Source organism: Caenorhabditis remanei, chromosome III, assembly GCF_010183535.1.
Source record: "Caenorhabditis remanei strain PX506 chromosome III, whole genome shotgun sequence".
Lineage (NCBI taxonomy): Eukaryota > Metazoa > Nematoda > Chromadorea > Rhabditida > Rhabditidae > Caenorhabditis > Caenorhabditis remanei.
In genome coordinates this window covers 12,188,621-12,209,494 of record NC_071330.1, presented here as the reverse complement: position 1 = coordinate 12,209,494, position 20,874 = coordinate 12,188,621, and the positions used below count along the sequence as shown (strand labels likewise).

Sequence of the window (20,874 nt, the reverse complement as noted above, 5' to 3'; positions counted from 1 at the left end):
AAAGTGTGTCCAGGCGTAGTGAAAATAGGAGTGAACGAGAAAATTTGCATATGAATGGAAATTTCGGCAGCCGAGAAATATATATATTCATATGCATTTTCGAGAGTACGGGCATTATATGATGACACCATTTGAAATGACGAAACCGTTAGGATACTGGAAGAGAGAGGTTAGGTTTCTCCGCACGGTTTATATGTGAACCGTGCCTTGCCGGTTTCTGGTTGCTTTTTGGAATGAGCTGAGTTATATCAGCTCGACACAGTTCTTACAACTGCACTCCACCGAAATGCCCTTGAAAATGTATATTTTTCTCTGAGTCTCTCAATTTCGCACGCAATTTTCTTCGATTTCATTAGAGCGCGGTTATAAAAAACGTGTCGTGCCAATAGGTAGCAACTGTAATCTATATGAAATCTTCTAATTTTCTCAAGAATTACAGTAGTGCGAGTACTTTTAAGACTGAAAGATTGCATTATTTCAAGATTGAAAATTTAGTATTTTCGAATTTCGAAACACCTCAACAGCAGCATTTTCAGAGAGATCCTATTCCTCTTTTTCTCATTTTTTTTTCTCATTTCTGTGATGTAACCCGCCTACGCCTCATTAGGTATTCCTTCATCCCTTTTGTCGAACTGTTTACATAGTTACCTTACCTAACTTTAGTCGACTTCTGAATCATCCGAACGTCTTCGGTTTTTTTTTTTCGTTCAGAAATCAAGAAAATAGCTTTGTCGCTTCGAAAGTTCTTCGAAGTTTTAAAGAAAATAAATGTGAAAATTTTTTCAAAAAATTCAGAATTTTTCTATAAATCGTTGTATGAGTACTTTCGGACACAGTGATTTCGAAAACCTTTCCAAATTTTGCAAAAATTCCAGAAATCTGAAGAAAAAAGAAGTTTTTCATGATTTTGAATTGTTCATTCCATTTTCCACATTCCTCGAATTCTTTCTTTTTTCTTCTTTTATCAGTTCTTCTCCAACTTATCCCATCATGAATACTCCTTTTTCCAGACCCACACACTCCACTCCATTTCCCACCAACTCCATTGTTTTCCCTCCGATTATGGATAATGGTGTTTAGTGGAAAAGAGAAGAAAAGAACGAGAAGAACATCATCATTATAACATCAATCGACAACAAAATGATCATTTCATTTTTAATAATGCAGAGGATACTTTTCATTTTAATAGTGATTTCATGTTGCTCAATAGGGGAAATCGGGGCGAAAGGTGAGTGATTCGTTTGTCAAAATCTTGAAAAATCATCAAACAATTGAAGAAAGATCTGAAAGTTCTTTTTTTTTGAAAAATCTGGGCAAAAATGACTATTTTTATGTGAAAAAATGTCTAAAATGGATATTTTTATGGCTCAGAAATTGCTCGAAAAGATTATTTTCCACCTTAAAACCTCAATTTGATCATTTTTCTGAAATTGAAAAGCGCCGCAGGCACACCTAGGCTAACGGTTTTTAGACATAATTTATCAATTTTTGCATATTGAAGCGTCAAATGTGCTCCAGAGACCATATTCGATTCCAAAATCTCTCAAAGTGAAAAGTTCAAAAAAGCCAATTTTCTATCGGAAATCTTGATTTTTTCCATATTTTTCACCCCAAAACCAGGAGTATCATGTTTCTGTCTGTATATCCAGATTTCCGGCTTTCTCGTCACTTTTCAGACTAGTTAATTAAATTTTCTATCAAAAAAGTTAATTTCTGACAGAACTTGTATGATTGGACACCTGTACACACATCTAGATTTTCTTAAAATTCACGAATCTGTCGGTAAGTCTGTCGTTCCGGAAATCTGTGCACAGATAGACACTATGCGTTATATAAAATGAATTCTGAAATTTCAGCCCAAACATTTTTGAAGATATAAAAAAAACTTTCCTATTTTCCCAACCCTTCAACAATATATATATTTTGCAGTCGATATCCGCCAAACGACTGCCAACAAAGCATTCATGGAAACGATGAGTCCGGATGGTTACGAAGTAGTCCACCCATTCCAAATACGCGATAAAAACGAACGAATCGGAATCGATACTCGCAATTATTTTCTCAAAGCTCAAGAACACTATTCCCACGTGACAATCGTCATCCGCTCGAATCAGCTGGGTCGTCTGAAATTAGTTCTCGAACGGAACAACTTCATTTTCCTGAATCAGACAGCATTCCACAAGTTAGACGCAGACGGCGAGCGTGTTCTTCAGAATCGTGTCGAGAACTGTTACTATCAGGGTACTGTAGGTGGAGAGGAGAGTTCGTTCGTCGCTTTGAGCTCTTGTAATGGATTGAGAGGTGTCATTTCATTTGCAAATGGTACAACTTATGGTATATGGCCACTAGATGGAGGAGATCGGAATTCCCGAAGACATCCGCATATTCTCTATAAATCTGAATGGACGAAAGAGGCGAAATGTGGAAGTTCGATGGCTCATGCTGTTGGACAAAGGATTCGAAGAGGGGCGGAGCCTGATCTGGAAGGGGCGGAGCCTATTCTTGAAAAACCCAGGAAGCACAAGCATCGAAAACATCACAGAAGGCATATGAAAGATGAAGAAGAGGAGGAGGAGGATGAGCTGAAAATCCGTGTGGCAAATCGAAGAGACGCGTCGAAACGGACAAAATATGTGGAAGTGGCATTGATTGCAGATTATGAGTTTGTGAGTTTTTAGAGGAATATGAAATCGTGAATCTCTGAAAAAATGAGTTTTTGTACAGTTTACAGAGAAACGTTGATCTAAAACAGTAAAAATTCAGAAATTCCTACAAAATTAGTCTAAAAATCAGGTTTTCCTGTTAAAAAATCATTTTTGATTATTAAAAAAAGGTACAATTTTCTATAAAAACGGAAATCCTAAGTTTTTCTTCTAAAAATCTTTAAAATCTTCCATTTCTTAACACGGCACGCTTCTTACAAACGCGCTCTACCGAAACTTAAAAAAATGGTGTGCGAAATTGAGAGACTCAGAGAAAAAGAGGCATTTTTCAAGGGGATTTCGGTGGAGCGCAGTTGTAAGAACTGTGACGAGATAATAGGTAATCTGTCTGTCTGTCAAAATGTCCGGGACATTCGGACTTTTGGAAACACATAAAGACATTGTCTCTCCTCATTTTTTACCCAAAAAGTCCATAAATCTCTCTCCATCTGTCACTTCTCCTCGAAAAATCAAAATTTTTCATTCTAATTCATAGAGACGACGTTCCCCTCTCTGTCTAACCACTCATCAATTAAAATTCCCCCGGGTTGAAATTAGAGAGCATTGAGACAGAGAGACGCAGAGAAAAAAGGAGAGCTCAAAGATTCTAATCTGGAGTCCAAATTCTGGGCGAAAGACATCAGAATTTTCACTGAAGGAATTCAAGAAATGATTGACACATTGTCACATTTGACTAGAGGTTCTATTAGAATTTTGATGAAATTCACGGGGGACAAATTCTGAAATTCCAGATGAAGCAGCGAGGTCTTCACGATATGGACGCCATCTCCTACATGCTGGAATCGTTGAATATCGCTGATTCGGTAAGTAAAGGCATCCAAATTGTATATCTGAAACTAATTTCCCATACGTGTTTTTTTGTCTGAAATTGCAGACTTTTAGGTCGAAAAAATAATTTTTCAAAGAATTGTGGTCATTTTTTAAGGGATTCGGGTCATAAAATTGTTTTTTTCAATTGTCGACCAGGTCGAAAAAGTTTTTTCTCTGAAATTGCAGACTTTTCAATAATGTGTGATTTCCAGATGCTCTCCCGTGACCTCAACATTCGTCTCTCGGCAGTCTACGTCGAGCTCTGGTCAGATGTTCAACGAATCGATCTATGGGAAGATATCGAACGGACTCTGAGTGGTGTCGTCGACTACGCAGCCGGTCACATCTATCACATCCAAAAAGATGCTTCAATTCTCTTCACCGCCGGCTCATTCGCCAATCAAGAAGTGTCCAACGCAGCGATTCGATCGATTTGTACCGCCCGTTCTGCTGTCATCGTACGGGCCATCGAACCATTTGCAACTCATTGGAATGGAGAGTTGGTGGCTCAGTCTGTTGGACATTTACTCGGATTGGAACACGATACGACTGCGTGTAGTTGTGAACCGTCTCCAGAATGTGTGATGAGACAACAACCGGGACGAGTTGGTGCTCCGTTCTCGTGGCAATTCTCAAAGTGTTCGGTGGCGAGAATGCATGGAATTTGGCAGGATGGAAATATTCAGTGTTTGCTGAATAAACCGTTCCAGGTTGGTAAAAGAGAAAGTATATCCGGACAATCAGACGCACAGGACAGGCTCTGATTTTTGTTTAAAATTCAGATTTTCAGCTAAATCTGAGAGCATAATGTCTCAACTCCAATCGTTGGGAAGTTCGTTTCAAAAGTTGAAATTTCGGCTTCAAAAACTGCATTTTCTGCTCAAAAAATGAAAAATGAAACTCGGTTTTTCAGTCGAATCTGGGACTACTGCTCAGGCAACTCAATATTAATCTAATCCTACAACCGCATCAATCTAATCACAATCTAATTAGATTAGTGGATTTTGCTTGCGCAAACTTCGTTCGCGCCAAGGATCCAAGAATAAGTCAGTACAAAACGCGCAAAATTTCTTTCAATTTTTATTTTAACGTTTTTTTTCTAAGTTTTAATTCTCTATTTATGTCTCGAAAGTCTGAAATCGTTGCGAACTAATTTCGTTTGCGGTTTTATCGACTTTTTCACGATTTTCCATTATTAAAAATCGTATTTTTCGGTTTCTATGGCTCTTCAAGTCTTCAACTGCAGTCTTCACTCTTCCACAACTTCCATTTGGTTTGGAAGAAAAGTCAACATTGCGATGAAATCATGAATAAATTCTTGGGTAAGCAAATAGTTTCGCTTTCAATTAGCCGTGAATATTAGTTCATTGCTCAGGTATAATCGTCTACTTCTTCAACATCAGCGCTCTCTACATAGCCTCGAAAAAAAGTCTTTTGTGAGTTCCGAAATCAAACAGTTTTTTGGTAATTTCGTTCATTTTACAGCAAAATTCGCTGAGTGGACGACAATGGACAGCAGCGGGGCAGAGAACAGCGAGGACTTTTTCCACTTTCATTGCAATGGATTTTCGACTAATTTCTGATTTTAATTTTCTGTATTTTTTTCTATATTTTTTTCTATACATTTCGATTGTAAAAACTCTTGTTTTTTATTCGAATAAATTTACTATTTTTTTTTACCTAAGGAATTTTCAAATGTTATCTCAAGTTACACAAGATTTCACCCTAATCTAATGAGACGGCGCATTAATCTTACAAGATTGCTCATCAATCTAATTAGACGCGGCATTAATCTAATCATGCCAACATTCAAGCTAATCTAACTAATGCCGCGTCTAATTAGATTGATATTCAGTTGCCTGAGTGGAAAGCTGACTGCGTGAGGATTCTGAATCTGTTTTCAAAGTTTTTCTAGAATCAAAATGAACCGAGATACAAGTTTTTCCGTTTTAATTCTAGAAAAATTTTGGAAACAGACTCAGAGTCCTCGTGACGTCAGCTTTCCAGTAGTCCCAGATTCGACTGACTGAGTCGTATCAGAATCTGCTGAAAAACCGCAGTTTTTGAAAATTTCAACTTTTAAAACGAACTTCCAAAGGATTGAAGTTGAAACATTGTAGTGTAATGTCTGTCAGTGCTATGTAATGTTCTGATGTCTGTAACGTGACATCCGGATAAACATACACATCATATTGTTTTTCTGAGTTTCCCGATTTCCCGATTCAATTTTTATTATTCCAGGTCTCGGAACTTCGAGAATGCGGCAACGGAATCGTCGACGGCTCCGAAGAATGCGATTGCGGTACCCGTGAGAATTGCAATGATCCCTGCTGTGACCCTCTCACGTGCACTCTCCGCCCACACGCTCAATGCGCCGCCCATCACAAATGTTGTCATCGTTGCGAACTTCGGAAAGCTGGCGAAACGTGTCGATCATCTCAAAGTCCGTGCGACGTCGCCGAGTCCTGTGATGGAAAATCTGGTGATTGCCCACCAGACGGTCATCTGATCGATGGTACAGTATGCGGAAATGATGGACAATGTTGGCGTGGAAATTGCTCGGATAGTCATCAACAATGTCAAAAATTATGGGGACGAGAGGCGAGAGTGGCCGAGGAAGTGTGCTTCGAGCAGAATACAAAAGGAGCCGAGTACGCGAATTGTGGAATGCAAAGTGATGGAAGTTATCATCCATGTCAGTTGGAGGACACCAAATGTGGCACATTACATTGTCATTCTGGATCCCTGACGCCTACAGATTCCACGTTGAAGGCGTTCACATTCCACTTCACCCAAAATGCTCAACAAATCCAATGTAAATCGATCGCCGGTTCGCTCTCAGGTCTCATCCAAGACGGAACCAATTGCGGGTCCGGTAAAGTGTGTGTAGCCGGATCTTGTGTCGAGATGTCTTCAGTGTCCTCTGGAACTGCCTGCCCTACCAACAATCTTGCTCTTCTTTGCTCCGGACACGGTCACTGCACAACTACTGCCAAGTGTGTCTGTTTCAATGGATGGACTGGAAATGCTTGTGATATTCGGAGCAATACGTCGACTTATCAAGGATCTATGGGATTCCGAGATGAAGATCACGAACAATTGGGTCATGGAGGAGCACGGAAGACTATCATGATACCTCATTTGAATATTGGAACGACACTAGAGACTGCCTATCTCTTTGGTATTCTTTTCGGATTCGGAGCATTTTTATTGCTCTGTTTGGTATGTCTCATGCTATGTTATCGACGACGTTCTGTAGTGGAGATCCCCAAACCATCTGATGAGAAACTGGAAGAATCGCCGGATCGACAAATCAAATTCGGAAATATGCCGTCGTATCGAGAGGAGAAGAGAAAACGAAAGAGTAACAAGAGGATTTACGGAGCATTGAATCGAATTACGGAGGCTGATGAGAGGGATTCGACGAGTTTGAGGTCGAGAGATAGTGCTGGAAGTCAACAGTTGTTGGATAGAAATGGGCAGCCCGTGATGGCAGGGATACGGTAAGTATCGAAAATGCTGATCACTCAGAAAACGCTCAAAAACCGAGAAATGTCATTTCCTGGCGTTTTTGAGCGATCTAGACGCTGCTAGAACGCCGAAAATCAGGAAACAACGCTGAAAAACGCCGAGTTTTCAGCGTTTTCAAGCGAAACACCCGAAAATCCCACTGATCTCTCTTTGTGGCAAACGCGTTCTACCGCTAATTCTGGTGACAATTGTGTTATTATCCCCCGGAAAATGACATGATTCCCACTTGATTCTCAGTAGAGCGCGTTTGGTCACGCGTAGGCGGAGGCTATGCTCAAAAATTTTCATTGTAACTGGTGCACCTTTGACGCCACAGACTAAACGAATCAATTTTCAGCGATCCCTACTCAACGGACCATCACATCTACGCCGAATCCGTCGCCGCCTCTTCATCGAATCGTCAATTCCGTGGAATCAACTCGGACGGCTCCTACCCTCTCCGGTCATTTGGCTCCTGGAGAAGCTCCGCCCCCATCAGCCCCGCCTCCTCATCAGGTCATCTGACAGATGTTTCGAATGCAACGACTCCATTGAGACTGAATAAAATCGGAAAGCTTCTGAAAACAATGCAACAATCGGATGATGAAGCGGGATCTCCATTCTCTGATCACTCGATGCAATTCCAGAATCAAGGGATTCAGAATCTTCAGAGCCTTCAGAATCATTCACTTTTGGGTCGGCTGGATCATGGATATACTGGAGAAGAGGAGCTATCAGCAGTGGAGGCTGATCACGACGTCGGATCGAATACAGAATCTTCTCGAGGTTGTGAAGATTCATCTGGAGGACGAGATTCTGGAGGATGGGATCCGCCGTCACTAGTCAATGGATCCACGTCGAATAACTATAATTTCCGACAGAGTCCCTCATTATTTAGTGATCCTTTCAAGCTGGAAATGACTAATAGTATGCATAATTAGGTCGTGTTTCTGAAATTCTCTACATTACGGGTACTTATTTTTCTTGTTATATTTTTCAATCTGTATCTTGTTTTTTTTTCAAATCCTGAATCTTACCTCACTCACATTTCCCTTCATTGAAATTGCTCACTAATACTCAAAAACATGTTTTTATGTGTATATATAAATAAATATTCGTATGGTTTTTTTCTAAAATGCTGAAATGTATTACAGATGTTTAATTATCGACAGACACACAGAGGGACGAGAGAGGAAATATGAGAAAAGAAAGAAAAGCCACCCATGACAGAAAAAAAGCAGAAGGATTGGAGGGAAATAAATAGGAATACAAACGGGGAAGAAATAAATTAGATGAGGAAATTTGGAGGATTTTTGGTAAAAAACTTGTCAAAAAGTCGGCTTTCGAGTGAAAATGAAGAAAAAAAGAAAATTGCGTCTTTTCCATAAAAGTCCAGTTTTCCACAAAAAACCGATCCAGATAGGCAAAGTCCGAAGAAAAACGGGGTTTTGAATGAAAAAAATGAAAAAATCGAGTAAAAGTACAGAAAACTAGGTTTTTGAATGAAACTTTGCTAACAAACCGGATTTTGTGGTTGGAAAATTATGCGAGCAGATACTTGTAGAAAATAATCAGTTTTCAGCTCAAAGCCTCTTTTTAGAAATATTTTCTCGCAATTTTCACACAAAAAGCCTCAAAATATACAAAAAAATCGATGAATTTATTGTTCGGAACGGATCAATCGGGCGTACAAATCGTCGACTTCTTTCTTGACCAATGGTACGATGATCTCTCCGTCATTATCAATGTATGCTCCAATCGATTTGATGATTTTCCCTTGTCCAGATCTTCCCTCCTTCTTGAATTCAGCCGAGAGAGTGTATTTGTCGTCGTGCGCCTTGATTTCCGAACTCCACGCCCATTTTCTCGTTTGTTTTCCGTCGACTTCAGTGGCCTCGTAGATGCAATCTTTCTCGACGTACCATTGGAATAATTGGAGAATTCCCATACAGATGAAGTAGGAGATCGAGCAGACGAGAAGGATCTGCAAGAGGAAATAGAATGATTTCGGGAAAAATAGAATTTCGCAGCTGAAAATCAAAGTTTCAGTGATAAAAATTGAAACGAACTCCTAAATTCAAAGTTCTCTATTGAAAATGTAGATTTATTACATGCTTCAAGTGGAATAATAGGCCGCGGAACATTCTCAAGCTTCGTGAGCGAAATATCTGTCGAACAAATCAGTTGTCATGCTAAAAAACACGTCTTTTGCCTTGAATGCACAAATTTTGTTTTATATGGTACTTTTGTTGGAAATGCTTACAACAGCGGTCTTATCGCGGTGAGTGTGAGTGGACAAATCTGTATTTTAAGCCGAAAATCCTGGTATATACAATTTTCCAGTTTAAGCTATACCCAAAATGGCTTTTTCCTCTCGAAAATAAGTAAAAATACGATTTTATTGAAGTATTTTTATTATTCTTCTTATTCGACACAATAAGCTATGAGATTTGCGCACAGAAATTGTTCGAAGCAAATATTCTGTTCATATCTAGACGAAAATTCAACAGATTTCAGTCTTTTTCATGTTTTTCTCAACATTTCCTTATAATTTTTCTGTAGAATTCTGCAGCTTTTATTTCGCATTCACTCACAATCTTGCTTTTCGGGAATGGTTCATAGTAGTCGTATCCGCAAGCGAAAAGAGAGAAAGCGACGCCGATGAATGAGATGACGAGTCGGATATTCATCAGATTATGCGATTCCGACCATCCAACTTTGTCGTTCAGAATCTTGAAAAGAAATAATAGAAAAAACTACATTTAAAAGTCCAAAACCTTCTTGACGACTTCATCGATGGCATTTTTGACCGTTGGGCCATCCCATTTGTTCACAACTTTCACCTTTTCGTCTGACATCTGGAAATCGATTAATTCATTATTTACCCTTTCGAACAGAGCAAAAAGTTTTGAAAAGAGCCGAGAAATCGGGTTGAAACGAGCTACGTAGAACTGATGACGTCGCAAAAAAGTTATAGAAAGTGTGCAGTTTCGCGTGACGGTGTTTGCAGACCTCATGGGCACCATGCGGTGCTCCTGCGAAAAGGGGCGGGGCGTGTGGTAACCATGCCGCGAACATTTGAATGCTGTTTCTGCGTTTTGATATGGATTTTTCAGGTTTTTCCTCTATTTTGTTACGTTTTTGACGGTTTCAGAGAGAACAAATTGGTTTCAGACGATACAATTGACAGAAAAACATTGGAAAATAGAAAAAATCATGGAAAAATCCAATCGAAAAGTCTTTTTTTTAATAATTTGTTGGTTTTCATCTATTGTTATTTTTTTCTCTGTGTTCCAGTCATGAAAATAACCGCTAAATGTCGGAAAATTTTATAAATCGTGAAAACTTGACAATAAACAATAGAAAAATAGAGAAATTTTCACTTTTTATCGGTATATTTCGAAGAGCATTTAAAAACATTAAAAGGAGTCGAAAAAACAGAAATTTATAGTCGCTAGTCTCTCTTTTCGAATTGTTGAATTAACAGTGCAGAATCCCCGAATAAAGAAATAAAAAAAAATAAAAACAAAGAATACATCGAGAATCAGGATTCTGTAAGTCTTAATTTCTCACTCTCGAGAATTATGAGAACTATCATGAAATTCATTAAATCGTGGAAAATTCTATGAATAATCTCAACCCTCCGCTGTTCTTCCATGTTTATCTCTATTCTTGTTTTTCTCTCTTTTTCGATCAACATGTCTAATTTTTCAGATGGGAACCGTGTACGAAGTGGGTGAGGAGTTCGTGTGCATTTGGAGAGAAAAAAAAACCGTTCACGGCAAAAATTCTGGGAATTGAGGCTGATGGATATAGGATTCATTACAAAGGGTGGAATGCTCGATACGATGAAACGGTTAAATTCGAAGATATAGATGCGCGAATGCACAAAGGAACACTGGAAGATTATGCTGCAAAATACGGAGTAGACGTAACACCGACAAAATCAAAAAAGAAGTCAATGAAGGCAGCAACGCCAGGTGCTCCAGGATCTTCAGTAGAGCCAGTGGATCCAGCTGTAGAAAGAGGAGCATATGAAAGTCACGAAGGAACACCGACGTCTTCTAGAGCTTCTGGAGGAAGAAGTTCCAAGAAGGATAAAGAAGATTCAACTCCATACACTGCAGTTCCAATGGTCGTTCACCTCACTTCTCCGCTCAAAAAGATTCTAATTGACGATAATGTTCTTAACAACAAGGGTTACATCACCAAGATACCAGCGAAGTTCACCATCGATCAAATCATCACTGATGTGCGTTTTGGTTTTCTTTGAAACTAAAATTTCGACGAAAATCGGGTTTTTTAAACTATTTTCAATTATAATTATTGCAAGAATCCTTTCGTAGAGCTGTCAACTCACAGGGGTGCGAGATGTAAGGTCCACAACGCAAAGTTTTGAATTTACCGGTTGAGTCGCGCTGCGTGCGCGTGGCGTTTTCATAGAAAGATACGACAAACACGCGCTAAACTTGTATTTGGCACCGTGCCAACCACTGTGCGACGGAGCGCGTTTATACGACCTTAAGCTTTGCATCCCTGTGTCAACTCCCTAGTCCAAGTATTTCGTATTATTCATATTTCAAAAATCTTTTTTCAGTACATCAAAACGATACCAGTAACGAAGGACCAGCTCCAAAACGTGGACGACGTGGTCGTTGAGTATGACTCCCGCGACGTCTCCAATCTGGCACTGGTTTGCACCGCCCGTGCACTCGTCGACTATTTCAATGTCATCATTGGGTTAGTGAAATAGTTTCTTAAAATCGCATTGCATGACTTCTTTTGTCCGGTTCGTGGTCCAGTGTCCCCAGTGTTTAACCTTAGTAAGTGCAAAGAGGTTGGGTTGGAATTGAATGCCGATTGGGTGAATTTGATGATTTTCCAGCAAAAACCTATTGGAATTTCAAACTTCAATTTTCCAACCCTTCTTCGAATAATCACTTTCGATACTTTCGCATGACTTGTAATGATGAATTTGTTGCGGAGTGAAGCAGAGAGTTCTACACAGAAAATACATCTATGTAGTCACAAAATGCTTCAAATTCGGCTCCGGGACATTTCGCAGCCATGAGCCCCACAGCTCCAATTTTCCCGTTTTTTCAGTGATAACTTAACTTTTTCAGATAATTAATTGTTTGAGAAGTAAAAAGGAAATTTTTTGGTACTTTTGATAAAGGTGATCACAAGAAATGTTGTCCAGAAAGCCAAAAAAAATTTTGTTGAAAATGCTGAAAACAGTTTTTCCTGTAGAACTAGCCGTACAAAGTTTAAAGCTACTTCTACGAGAAAAAAACTATTTTCAGCTTTTTCAACAAAAAAATGTTTGTTGGTTTCTCTGGACAACATTTCTTGTGGTCCCCTTTATGAAAATCACAAAACATGATTTTTGACTTTTCAAACAATTAATTATCTGAAAAAGTCAAGTTACCACTGAAACAACGACGGGGAAATTGAGGCTGTGGGGGACTCATGGCTGCGAAATGTCTCGGAGCCCCAAATTCATCATTTCATCTAAAAGTGTCGAACCCCGCTTAGTAGTTACTCCCCTCCCCTCCCCCACCCTCCCTTCAAGAATTCTCTATATATGGTTGAATGGTTTAGTTCCAGTTACCACTTGCTCTACAAAATCGAGCGAGAGCAGTTCCATGATCTCGTCAAACAGAAGTCGAAAGGTCGCAATTATTCTGTTGGAACTGTCGCCACAATGCCCGACAATGGATTCCGTGCATCGTCTGAATATGGATTCATTCATTTGTTGAGAATGATGGCGAAACTTCCGGATCTGTTGAAACTTACCCAGTGGAATGCACATCTTTGCAATGTAAATTTAATTAATGACGGATTAAAAATTCTAGCTTTTATTTTTTCAGCGAATCATGATTGGAGTTCACGATTTCGTCGTTTTCCTTAACAAGAACCATGCGCAATACTACGGTGATCGTGATGACTACGAGACGAAGACTGTCGAATACTTCCAACGAATGGCTGATTCCGAGCAGAGCGCCGCCGAGGGTGCCGACGATCAACCGAGTACCAGCGCTAGCACCAAATGCAAATAATAAATTATGAACGATCTCAATAATTTCTCTTTTAAATTCCCCTCGATTCTTTCTCCCTCACAACCCCTGATCTTCATAATTATAATTCCGTGTTGCAGTAGGATACTGAGTTTCTTTTTAGTGCTGTAAATTCGTAAGCCTCGCCTCCTTTCCTACTGTAACACCTCTCATATTAAAGTAATAAGGAAATCTTTACCTCGGTTTCATTCAGTTAGACTCCACCCTGTGGCAATTTCCGTTTCCTCTTCAGGAAACTGCTTCCATCACGTCTCACTTCCTATTGCCTCACTTTGTATCACAGCCATTTCCCCAATTTTCTTTTCCAAAAAGAGCTTTCCCCCCATCAATTGTTCTGTGCCTCTTTTCAACCATTTATCAATTGTCCAGTGGTGGGCGAGGAGTGAAATAAGCGAAGTCGCGCTCTACTGAGAGGGAAAGGAGGCACTCCGCGTTCCACACACTCTCTCGCTTTTTTCTCATTTCCACGGGGAGAGGCGACGACCAGAGAGCGCGCCGCCGCCGCTGCCGACAGCGAGAGACGCAGACATTTTCTCGCGTCCTCCTCCCCCCGTCGTTTTTGGAGTGAAGCTGAGCTTCACTCTCGCCCACCACTGCAATTGTCACAGCCCCCACTCCCAGCATACCAAAAATGGCAATGAACACGGTACTTTTTGAAAGTTATCCATTTCCTTTCAGCGAATTTCAGATGGCAACGAACATGTGGATTCAAAAATAAAGCATTTTATTGAGAAGACAATTGATTTCTTTAAAGAAATTAGTAGGTCAAAATTGGACAAAGAGAACCCGTTCGAAATAATAAAACATCACATTTTCAGAACTAATCGAGAAGAAATTTCAGTGAGAAAAAAGAAGGAAATTTTCAGAAAAAGTGGAGAAGGGCCCGTTTCAGAAATATGGAATGATTTTTCAGAGGAGAGAAATTAGACAGTTTCCTGTTGAATACACGTATCACACGCCTCGATGTCTGTTCCGTGTTGTTCGACTTGAATCGTCGCACTGGAAACTCCGAACTGGCGACGGACGAGCGAACGCGCTTCGGCGACGGTCTCCAGAGCACGGTCGGCGGATTCTGGAATTGAAATGGATGATTGTGGGTTGTAGACGAAGAATAGAAGAAGAGAATGATGTGAAAACTAGAGAAATTGGTTGGATTTGAGAGGAGTTATGAGCTTGGAGAAGTGGGTTTCTAGGAAGGTTTGTATCTCGAAAAATAGAACAGTTATCGAAAAATTGTTAACCACAAAAATGTAGATTAAGAAATTTTCTACATTTTTGCAGTTGACACCTATTTGATATCTCTGTAAGGTCGTGAGATATAAGTCTTCAAAGCAGAAGACGGAGAGAGGAAGGTGTGGAAGTGGGCGCCTTCTGCACTTTTCATTACCTAATTTTGAGCGTCCATATCTCAAAAGGTTGATTAGCTATCAAAAAAATTGTTTACTACAAAAATACCCACATAGTTATTTTCTACATTTTTGTAGTTGACAACTTTTAATATCTCTGTAAGGTCGCCATGTAGAAGAGCCCAAAGTAGAATACGGAAAGACGAGGCATGCGCTTTGGTAGTGCTACTCCAGACGTTCATATCTCAAAAGGTTGAATAGCTATCAAAAAGTTATGAACTGCAAAAATGTGCACAATGTCATTTTCTACATTTTTATGGTTGAACACTTTTAGATATCTCCACAGCGTCGTGAGATATAAGCCTTCAAAGTTCAAATCGGATAAAGAAAGAGCGGCTAGTTTGTTATGGACACTTTACTTTAACCGTATATATCTCAAAAAATGGAGTAGCTATCAAAAAGTTTTAAACTACAAAAATGAATATTACAAGAGTGTCTATATTTTTGCAGTAGACTGCTACTTGATAACTCATCAAGGTTGCGAGATATGACTCTCAAAAACTTGACTGAAATGCTGACATATCCCCAAAACTAAAAGTGCAATCAAAAAGCTGTCAACCACAAACTTTTAGATCATAACCCAAATTTTTCCAAAACTATTAACTCACCAATTGACAAATGCACCGAAAACGCCGTCTTATCCATTCCAATCGACCATAAATGCAGATCATGAACACCCTGAACTCCCGTCAATCCGAACAACGCCTTCTTGATATCATTCAAGTCAAAGTGAGGGGGCGTGGCTTCCATCAGCACAAAGAAAATATCCCTCATTACAGTAATCGTTGTGAACAAGACGATAATAGAGAAGAGGAAAGTGCAGATGGGATCAGCGAGTGTCCATCCGGTGAATTTGATGATAATGGCAGCAATCAAGACACCAATCGATTGGACCAAGTCTCCAATGACATGGATAAGAGCCGCCCGTACATTAACATTCTTTCCGTCGTGGGTATGTCCATGACTCGAATGTCCCCCATGAGTGTGTCCATGACCATTCGTTCCGAAATGGAGAACCAATCCCATGATAATATTGAATCCAACTCCAACTCCTGCCGTAATCAGCATAATATCTGCATCCACATCATGCTCATTGTTCACTATTCTTTGGATCGCCACGACGACAAGTACCGTAGTCAACACCCATAGAATGATGACTGAAGTCAGTGCTCCGAGTACTTCAGCTCTCTCGTATCCGAACGAAAGACGTTTTGATGCGGGAAGACGGGCGCATCGAATGGCGAAGATGGAGATGATGAAAGAGAGTAGATCACTCAACATATGTCCTGCATCCGTCATGATTGCGAGGGATTGAGCCCAGAATCCACCGACGAATTCGGCGGCGATGAAGACGGCGGATAGTGCGGCGACGGCCCATAACACTTTTTCTGCACGGCGTCCCTGGAAAATAGGAAAAGTTAATTATGGCGTTGGTTTAACTAAGCTTTAAGTTTTTCATTAGAGTTTACAATTTTGCTGAAAAACTCAAATTTTTGTGAGCATCCCAATTTTCAGATTTTCAAAAATATTTCCAAAAATTTTCGACTAAAATCTTCCAAAAAACACTATTTCTGCAAAAAATGGATTTAAAAATTTCAAATACATTGAAAATTGCAAGGCTCCGCCCCATTTGACCACCCAACAGTTTGTGTTGATTTTAAGGATAACGGACATTATTTACTTGAAAAAACCTAGTTTGAAAACCTTCAGAGTTAGCGAAAAAACTAGAAAAAACACAGAACACAAGAAACATGAGAGACGCAGAGAAGCTAGACTGTCTAGCTGTCTGCGCTCTCTCATTCTCCCCTCTTAATTTAGTTTTGCTTATATCTCTGTTGGATGAAGAGCTATCAAAAAGTTGTTAACTAGTAAAATGTGTAAAATAAAATTCTCTACATTTTTGTAGTTGACACCTTTTTTTTTAGCAATTCAAAATCTTGAGATACAAGTCCTCTTAGTTATAAGACAACAAAACAGTCTTTCCCGCCATCCCCTCTATGCCTCTCTACCTTTAAATATTTCTCATCATTCTTATTCCCTCCACCTCCTCCACTACAACTGGAAGATATATCACTGTGTGAGTGTCCATGTCCTTTTCCATCCCCATGAGAGTGTCCATGTCCTCCTCCATGACTATGCGAGTGACCGTGTCCATGGTCAGAGTCTGCGGAGACTCCAGAATCCGATGAGCTCACTGATTGAGTGTCTTCTTGCTCTTCTTCTTCAATATTTTCCGGGAGATTTGAGGTGGAGGAATCTCGTTTTTCAGCTGATAACCGAATGGAAGATAGGGTGGTTGGCGCTATCGAGATGGTCATTTCTAGAGAGAATTCAGAATTTTTAGATGAAGAAGAAGAAGACGTCAGGAATTCAGATGAGAGAATGAAAAAGAAGAAAGGAATCTATGTTCTCAAAAGGGTGCGGATGGAAGAAAATGGTTTAGAAATGGAGAAAAAGGGGGAAATGACAACAAATAAACAAGAAAAGGGAAAAAGAGAAGGAACACAATAGACACGGGAACTCTATTCAGATAGAAATATGGAGAGAGGAGAGGGGAAATTCCAGGATTTTTATGTTCCAGAATTCAATGGAAAAGTCAGAAAAAGAGTGGAGGAGGAGGAGTTTTTAGGTCTCGAGAGAAAATGTTAGGTCACATAGATTCGAGCTTCAAGTAAGGGACTAATTTTTTCCTGGTTAAAGGAGGACTGAAGTCATATTTTTTTATTTCAGATTCTGATACTTCAGAAAATTCTGAACAACTTTCATCATTGGAGCATATGCTAAAAATCGCTCTAAATACCCTAAATTTACGTTTTCCCGGCTCAAAAGGAGCCTAGGTGGAAGAGTTTTCCCATGCGAATTTTTGCCCCCGTGTAGTCCTCTCGGACAAAATTATTTCTTTTTATTTCTCGATTTTTCGTTTTCTTGCTTTTTTCAACAAAATTTCGTGTTCTTGTCAACTTATATCGTAAAAAAGAAGAAAAAACACGAAAATTTGTTGAAAAAAGCAAGAAAACGAAAAATCGAGAAATAAAAATAAATAATTTTGTCCGAGAGGACTACACGGGGGCAAAAATTCGCGTGGGAAAACTCTTCCATCAAGGCTCCTTTTGAGCCGGGAAAACGTAAATTTAGGGTATTTAGAGCGATTTTTAGCATATGCTCCAATGATGAAAGTTGTTCAGAATTTTCTGAAGTATCGGAATCTGAAATAAAAAAATATGACTTCAGTCCTCCTTTAAGGTTTTCTAGGCCATGGTGAAAAAGTTAGGTCATGGGAAAGTTAAGTCATGATGAAAAGTTCGGTCATTGGATGGCCTGAGCTTGCAAGATTCACATTTGAAGAATGGACTAAGTTTTTCTCTTTCATGGAAAGCTAGGCCACGGAGGCGGAAAGGTTAGGCTACGTTTAGGTGATAGTTGAGATGACCTAACTTTCTCCAATGGAAAATTAGGCCATTCCGGTTTTAGAACTGTTTTTTTGTCACTTTTTGATGGGAAATAAGCGTTTTTCAAGTTTTTAAATCTAGGTTATGAAAGTTCGAACATTTGCTGAAAAACTCAAATTTTTGGGAAAATCTTTGAAATGTTAAGATTTTCAGCTTTTTCATCACACAATTTCCAACCTAAATCTCTCAAAAACCACTATTTTCTGCAAAAAAAGGAGGATCACTCCCAAAAAACTTCAAAAAGGTGAAAAGAGATTATTCATGAAAAAGAAGAACCCAAGAGAAGATTATACATACAAACATTTTGGAGGGAAAGGATATTGAGTGAGACAAAAAGATTATAGACACCCCGTAGATAGAAGCAGATAGAGAGAGACAAGAAGAAGAACCAGATCTCCTCTTTTCTCATATTTATTCTTGCAGAAAAACGAAGAAAAAAGGGGAAAAATAGAGAGATAGGCATGTATCAAGAGAGACTTTGATCTACCACCCTCTGCCTTGTTTCATTCTTTAAGTGGGGGTCTAATAAATCAGCTGGGATGATGATGATCATGTTGAAAAAGCATACTTGTCACGGGCCGGGCCGGGCCGGGCCGGGCCGGGCCCGCTAAAAAAATCTTCCGGCCCGGCCCAGCCCGGCCCGGCCCGGCCCGGCCCGGGCTGGCCCGGCCCGGCCCGTTCGGCCCGTCAAAATATTGAAAAAATTTTTTTAGTCGTTTTCCCATTGTTCTTTCGTTTACTACTTCATGGCAAACATATTATTGATTAGAAATTATAAAATGACAACAAGTGAAAACGAAAATTGTCAGAATAAGTTATTTTGTCTCTATAAACTTTGAGCCTCTCAAAGTCTCTGTGATAATCAGCCGATGATCAGAATCAGGATCAAGAACTTGCTGGAGGCTTCTGAAAGTAGTCTTATCGAATCCCCCGACCTCGATTTAGTATAAACCGAAGAAAAAATTTAATTTCCAAGACTTTCAATTCTATTTTTCAAAAATAATTTTTTGCTGCGGGCCCTGCGGGCCGGCCCGGGCCCTGAAATTTTCAGCGGGCCCGGCCCGGCCCGGCCCAGCCCGGCCCGGGCCGGGCTCAAACGCGCCGGCCCGGGCCGGCCCGCGGGCTGGCCCGTGATTTGACAAGTATGTGAAAAAGGAAAGAAGAAGAAGAAGAGAAAGTTGAAAAAGTGTAAAGTTTGAAGAAGAAGTGAATGAAACTTAGGCTTTAGCCTTCTATCCGTTCCGGTATGTGGGGAAAGTGGGCGGGGTTTAGACAGGCACAGTAGTACCCAAAGTTGTCTGGGGGAAGCAGCTTTCAAGAATCATTTATTTTTTGGATTACGGTCATTATTTACTTGAAAAACCAGTAAAAAACACATTGAAAATCTTCAAAATCAGCAAAAACAAGAGACATGAGCGACGCAGAGAAGCTAGACTGCCTAGCTGTCTGCGCTCTCTCCATTTCGCCCTTCAGTTTTGTTTTGCTCACATCTCTGTTGGATGAAGAGCTATCAAAAAGTTGTTAACTAGTAAAATGTGTAAAATAAAATTCTCTACAATTTTGTAGTTGACACCTTTTTTCTAGAAACTCAAGATCTTGAGATACAAGTCGTCAAAGTTGTAGCCATACACAGACAAGGAGAACATCAGCTGGCAGTCTCTGCTCCGGGTCACACTTAGGCTTAGGCTTGAACAGGATTTTAAGGTCAGGCTTACGTTCAAGTCCTAGATCATTAAGCTTAGGCTTAATTTAACTGAAAGTAGGCGGAGCCTGCACTAACCTCTCCAAATCTTACAGTACTACCACTTCCCACGGAGACAATGAACTTTTGATCTCTGATTCTATTTTTTACTCACCATACTTTTATGAAGCAATAAAACCTTGTTGCAAAAAGAAAAAATAAGTGATGATAACCTAAGTGAAAGCTCATGTGATCGTATCAAATTACACGTGGTCTCTAACAAGAGATTATTGAAAAACATACATGATGTTCCTTCATATCAAGCTCCGGTATTATTTTGTTTTTTGGAAACTTAAAGGGCATTCGATTCTAAACAAACTGTTTTTGACAGTTAAGAAGTTTGCACAAAATAAAATGGAGGGGACTAGTTTTTGGTGATGAGCCAAAAATGCCAACTATTTCAGGACGTTGTCAAAAATAGCGTCCAAAAGTTCAAGCGTCCTAAGACACAAAAAACCTCAGAGACAACAATAAAAGGAGAATAAAAAGTTGTCCGCTCTCAAAAGTACAAAAATGTGACCGCAAACGGAAAATTTTTGAAAAAAGAAGAAAAAAACGGAAGAGAGAACGAGGACAAGATGATTTACACACCTCGGTGAGGGCACAGAGAACACTATTTGGAAAGAAAAAGAACCGGTTTTGCAAAGTTGGAAAATTTCAGCTGAAAGCGGGCTGAAAATGGGCTGGAAATGGTGGCCGAGATCTTTAGGCTTAGGCTTAAACTAGATCACATTTTTAGTCTTAGGCTTAGGAAACCTCTTTAGGCTTAACATATTGGATTTTTTAGTCATAGGCTTTACAGATTGGGCCTATACGTTAAACCATCTGTAAGGGGCGGAGCCTGATTCAAGGTATAGGCTTATTTAGATCTATCAAAACAAGGCTTATGCTTAACCCCCGAACGCCGAAAAGTAAAAAAGTCGAACCGAAAATGAACCGAATCGAGAGAGAAAAATTATCAGTTGTAATTTCAGAAAAGTGACAAGAGAAAGAGTGATTTTAATATATGGCGAAAAATGGGGAATCAGAGTATTATATGTATGGAGGAGGAGGTGGAGTCATGATAAGAGAGAAACTGACACGAAACTGCATCAAAGGACGTCATGTTTCTCATGTTCTAGTTTGTGATAAATGATACGAGAAGGTTATGGGAAGTAG

General features: G+C 39.7%; 4 protein-coding genes across 4 annotated transcripts; 2 read left to right on the top strand and 2 right to left on the bottom strand.

The window, feature by feature from the left end:
• Nucleotides 1-1,727: 1,727 nt before the first annotated feature.
• On the top strand, nt 1,728-7,984 carry GCK72_010958 (uncharacterized protein; the record flags this gene model as incomplete). The annotated part of the gene is made up of 6 exons (XM_003111732.2): nt 1,728-1,782; nt 1,930-2,666; nt 3,455-3,526; nt 3,746-4,243; nt 5,775-7,036; nt 7,402-7,984. 6 exons carry the CDS (start codon nt 1,728-1,730, stop codon nt 7,982-7,984), a joined length of 3,207 nt encoding a protein of 1,068 aa, XP_003111780.2.
• A 719-nt stretch (nt 7,985-8,703) lies between these two features.
• On the bottom strand, nt 8,704-10,121 carry GCK72_010957 (uncharacterized protein; the record flags this gene model as incomplete). Its single annotated transcript, XM_003111715.2, has 4 exons — nt 8,704-9,027; nt 9,638-9,775; nt 9,821-9,901; nt 10,056-10,121. 4 exons carry the CDS (start codon nt 10,119-10,121, stop codon nt 8,704-8,706), a joined length of 609 nt encoding a protein of 202 aa, XP_003111763.2.
• A 636-nt stretch (nt 10,122-10,757) lies between these two features.
• Nucleotides 10,758-13,102, top strand: GCK72_010956 (uncharacterized protein; the record flags this gene model as incomplete). Its single annotated transcript, XM_053728128.1, has 5 exons — nt 10,758-10,775; nt 10,846-11,295; nt 11,641-11,783; nt 12,651-12,864; nt 12,914-13,102. The coding sequence occupies 5 exons, from the start codon at nt 10,758-10,760 to the stop codon at nt 13,100-13,102; spliced, it is 1,014 nt and encodes a 337-aa protein (XP_053587705.1).
• A 941-nt stretch (nt 13,103-14,043) lies between these two features.
• On the bottom strand, nt 14,044-16,844 carry GCK72_010955 (uncharacterized protein; the record flags this gene model as incomplete). The annotated part of the gene is made up of 3 exons (XM_003111784.2): nt 14,044-14,192; nt 15,135-15,927; nt 16,536-16,844. 3 exons carry the CDS (start codon nt 16,842-16,844, stop codon nt 14,044-14,046), a joined length of 1,251 nt encoding a protein of 416 aa, XP_003111832.2.
• Nucleotides 16,845-20,874: the final 4,030 nt, after the last annotated feature.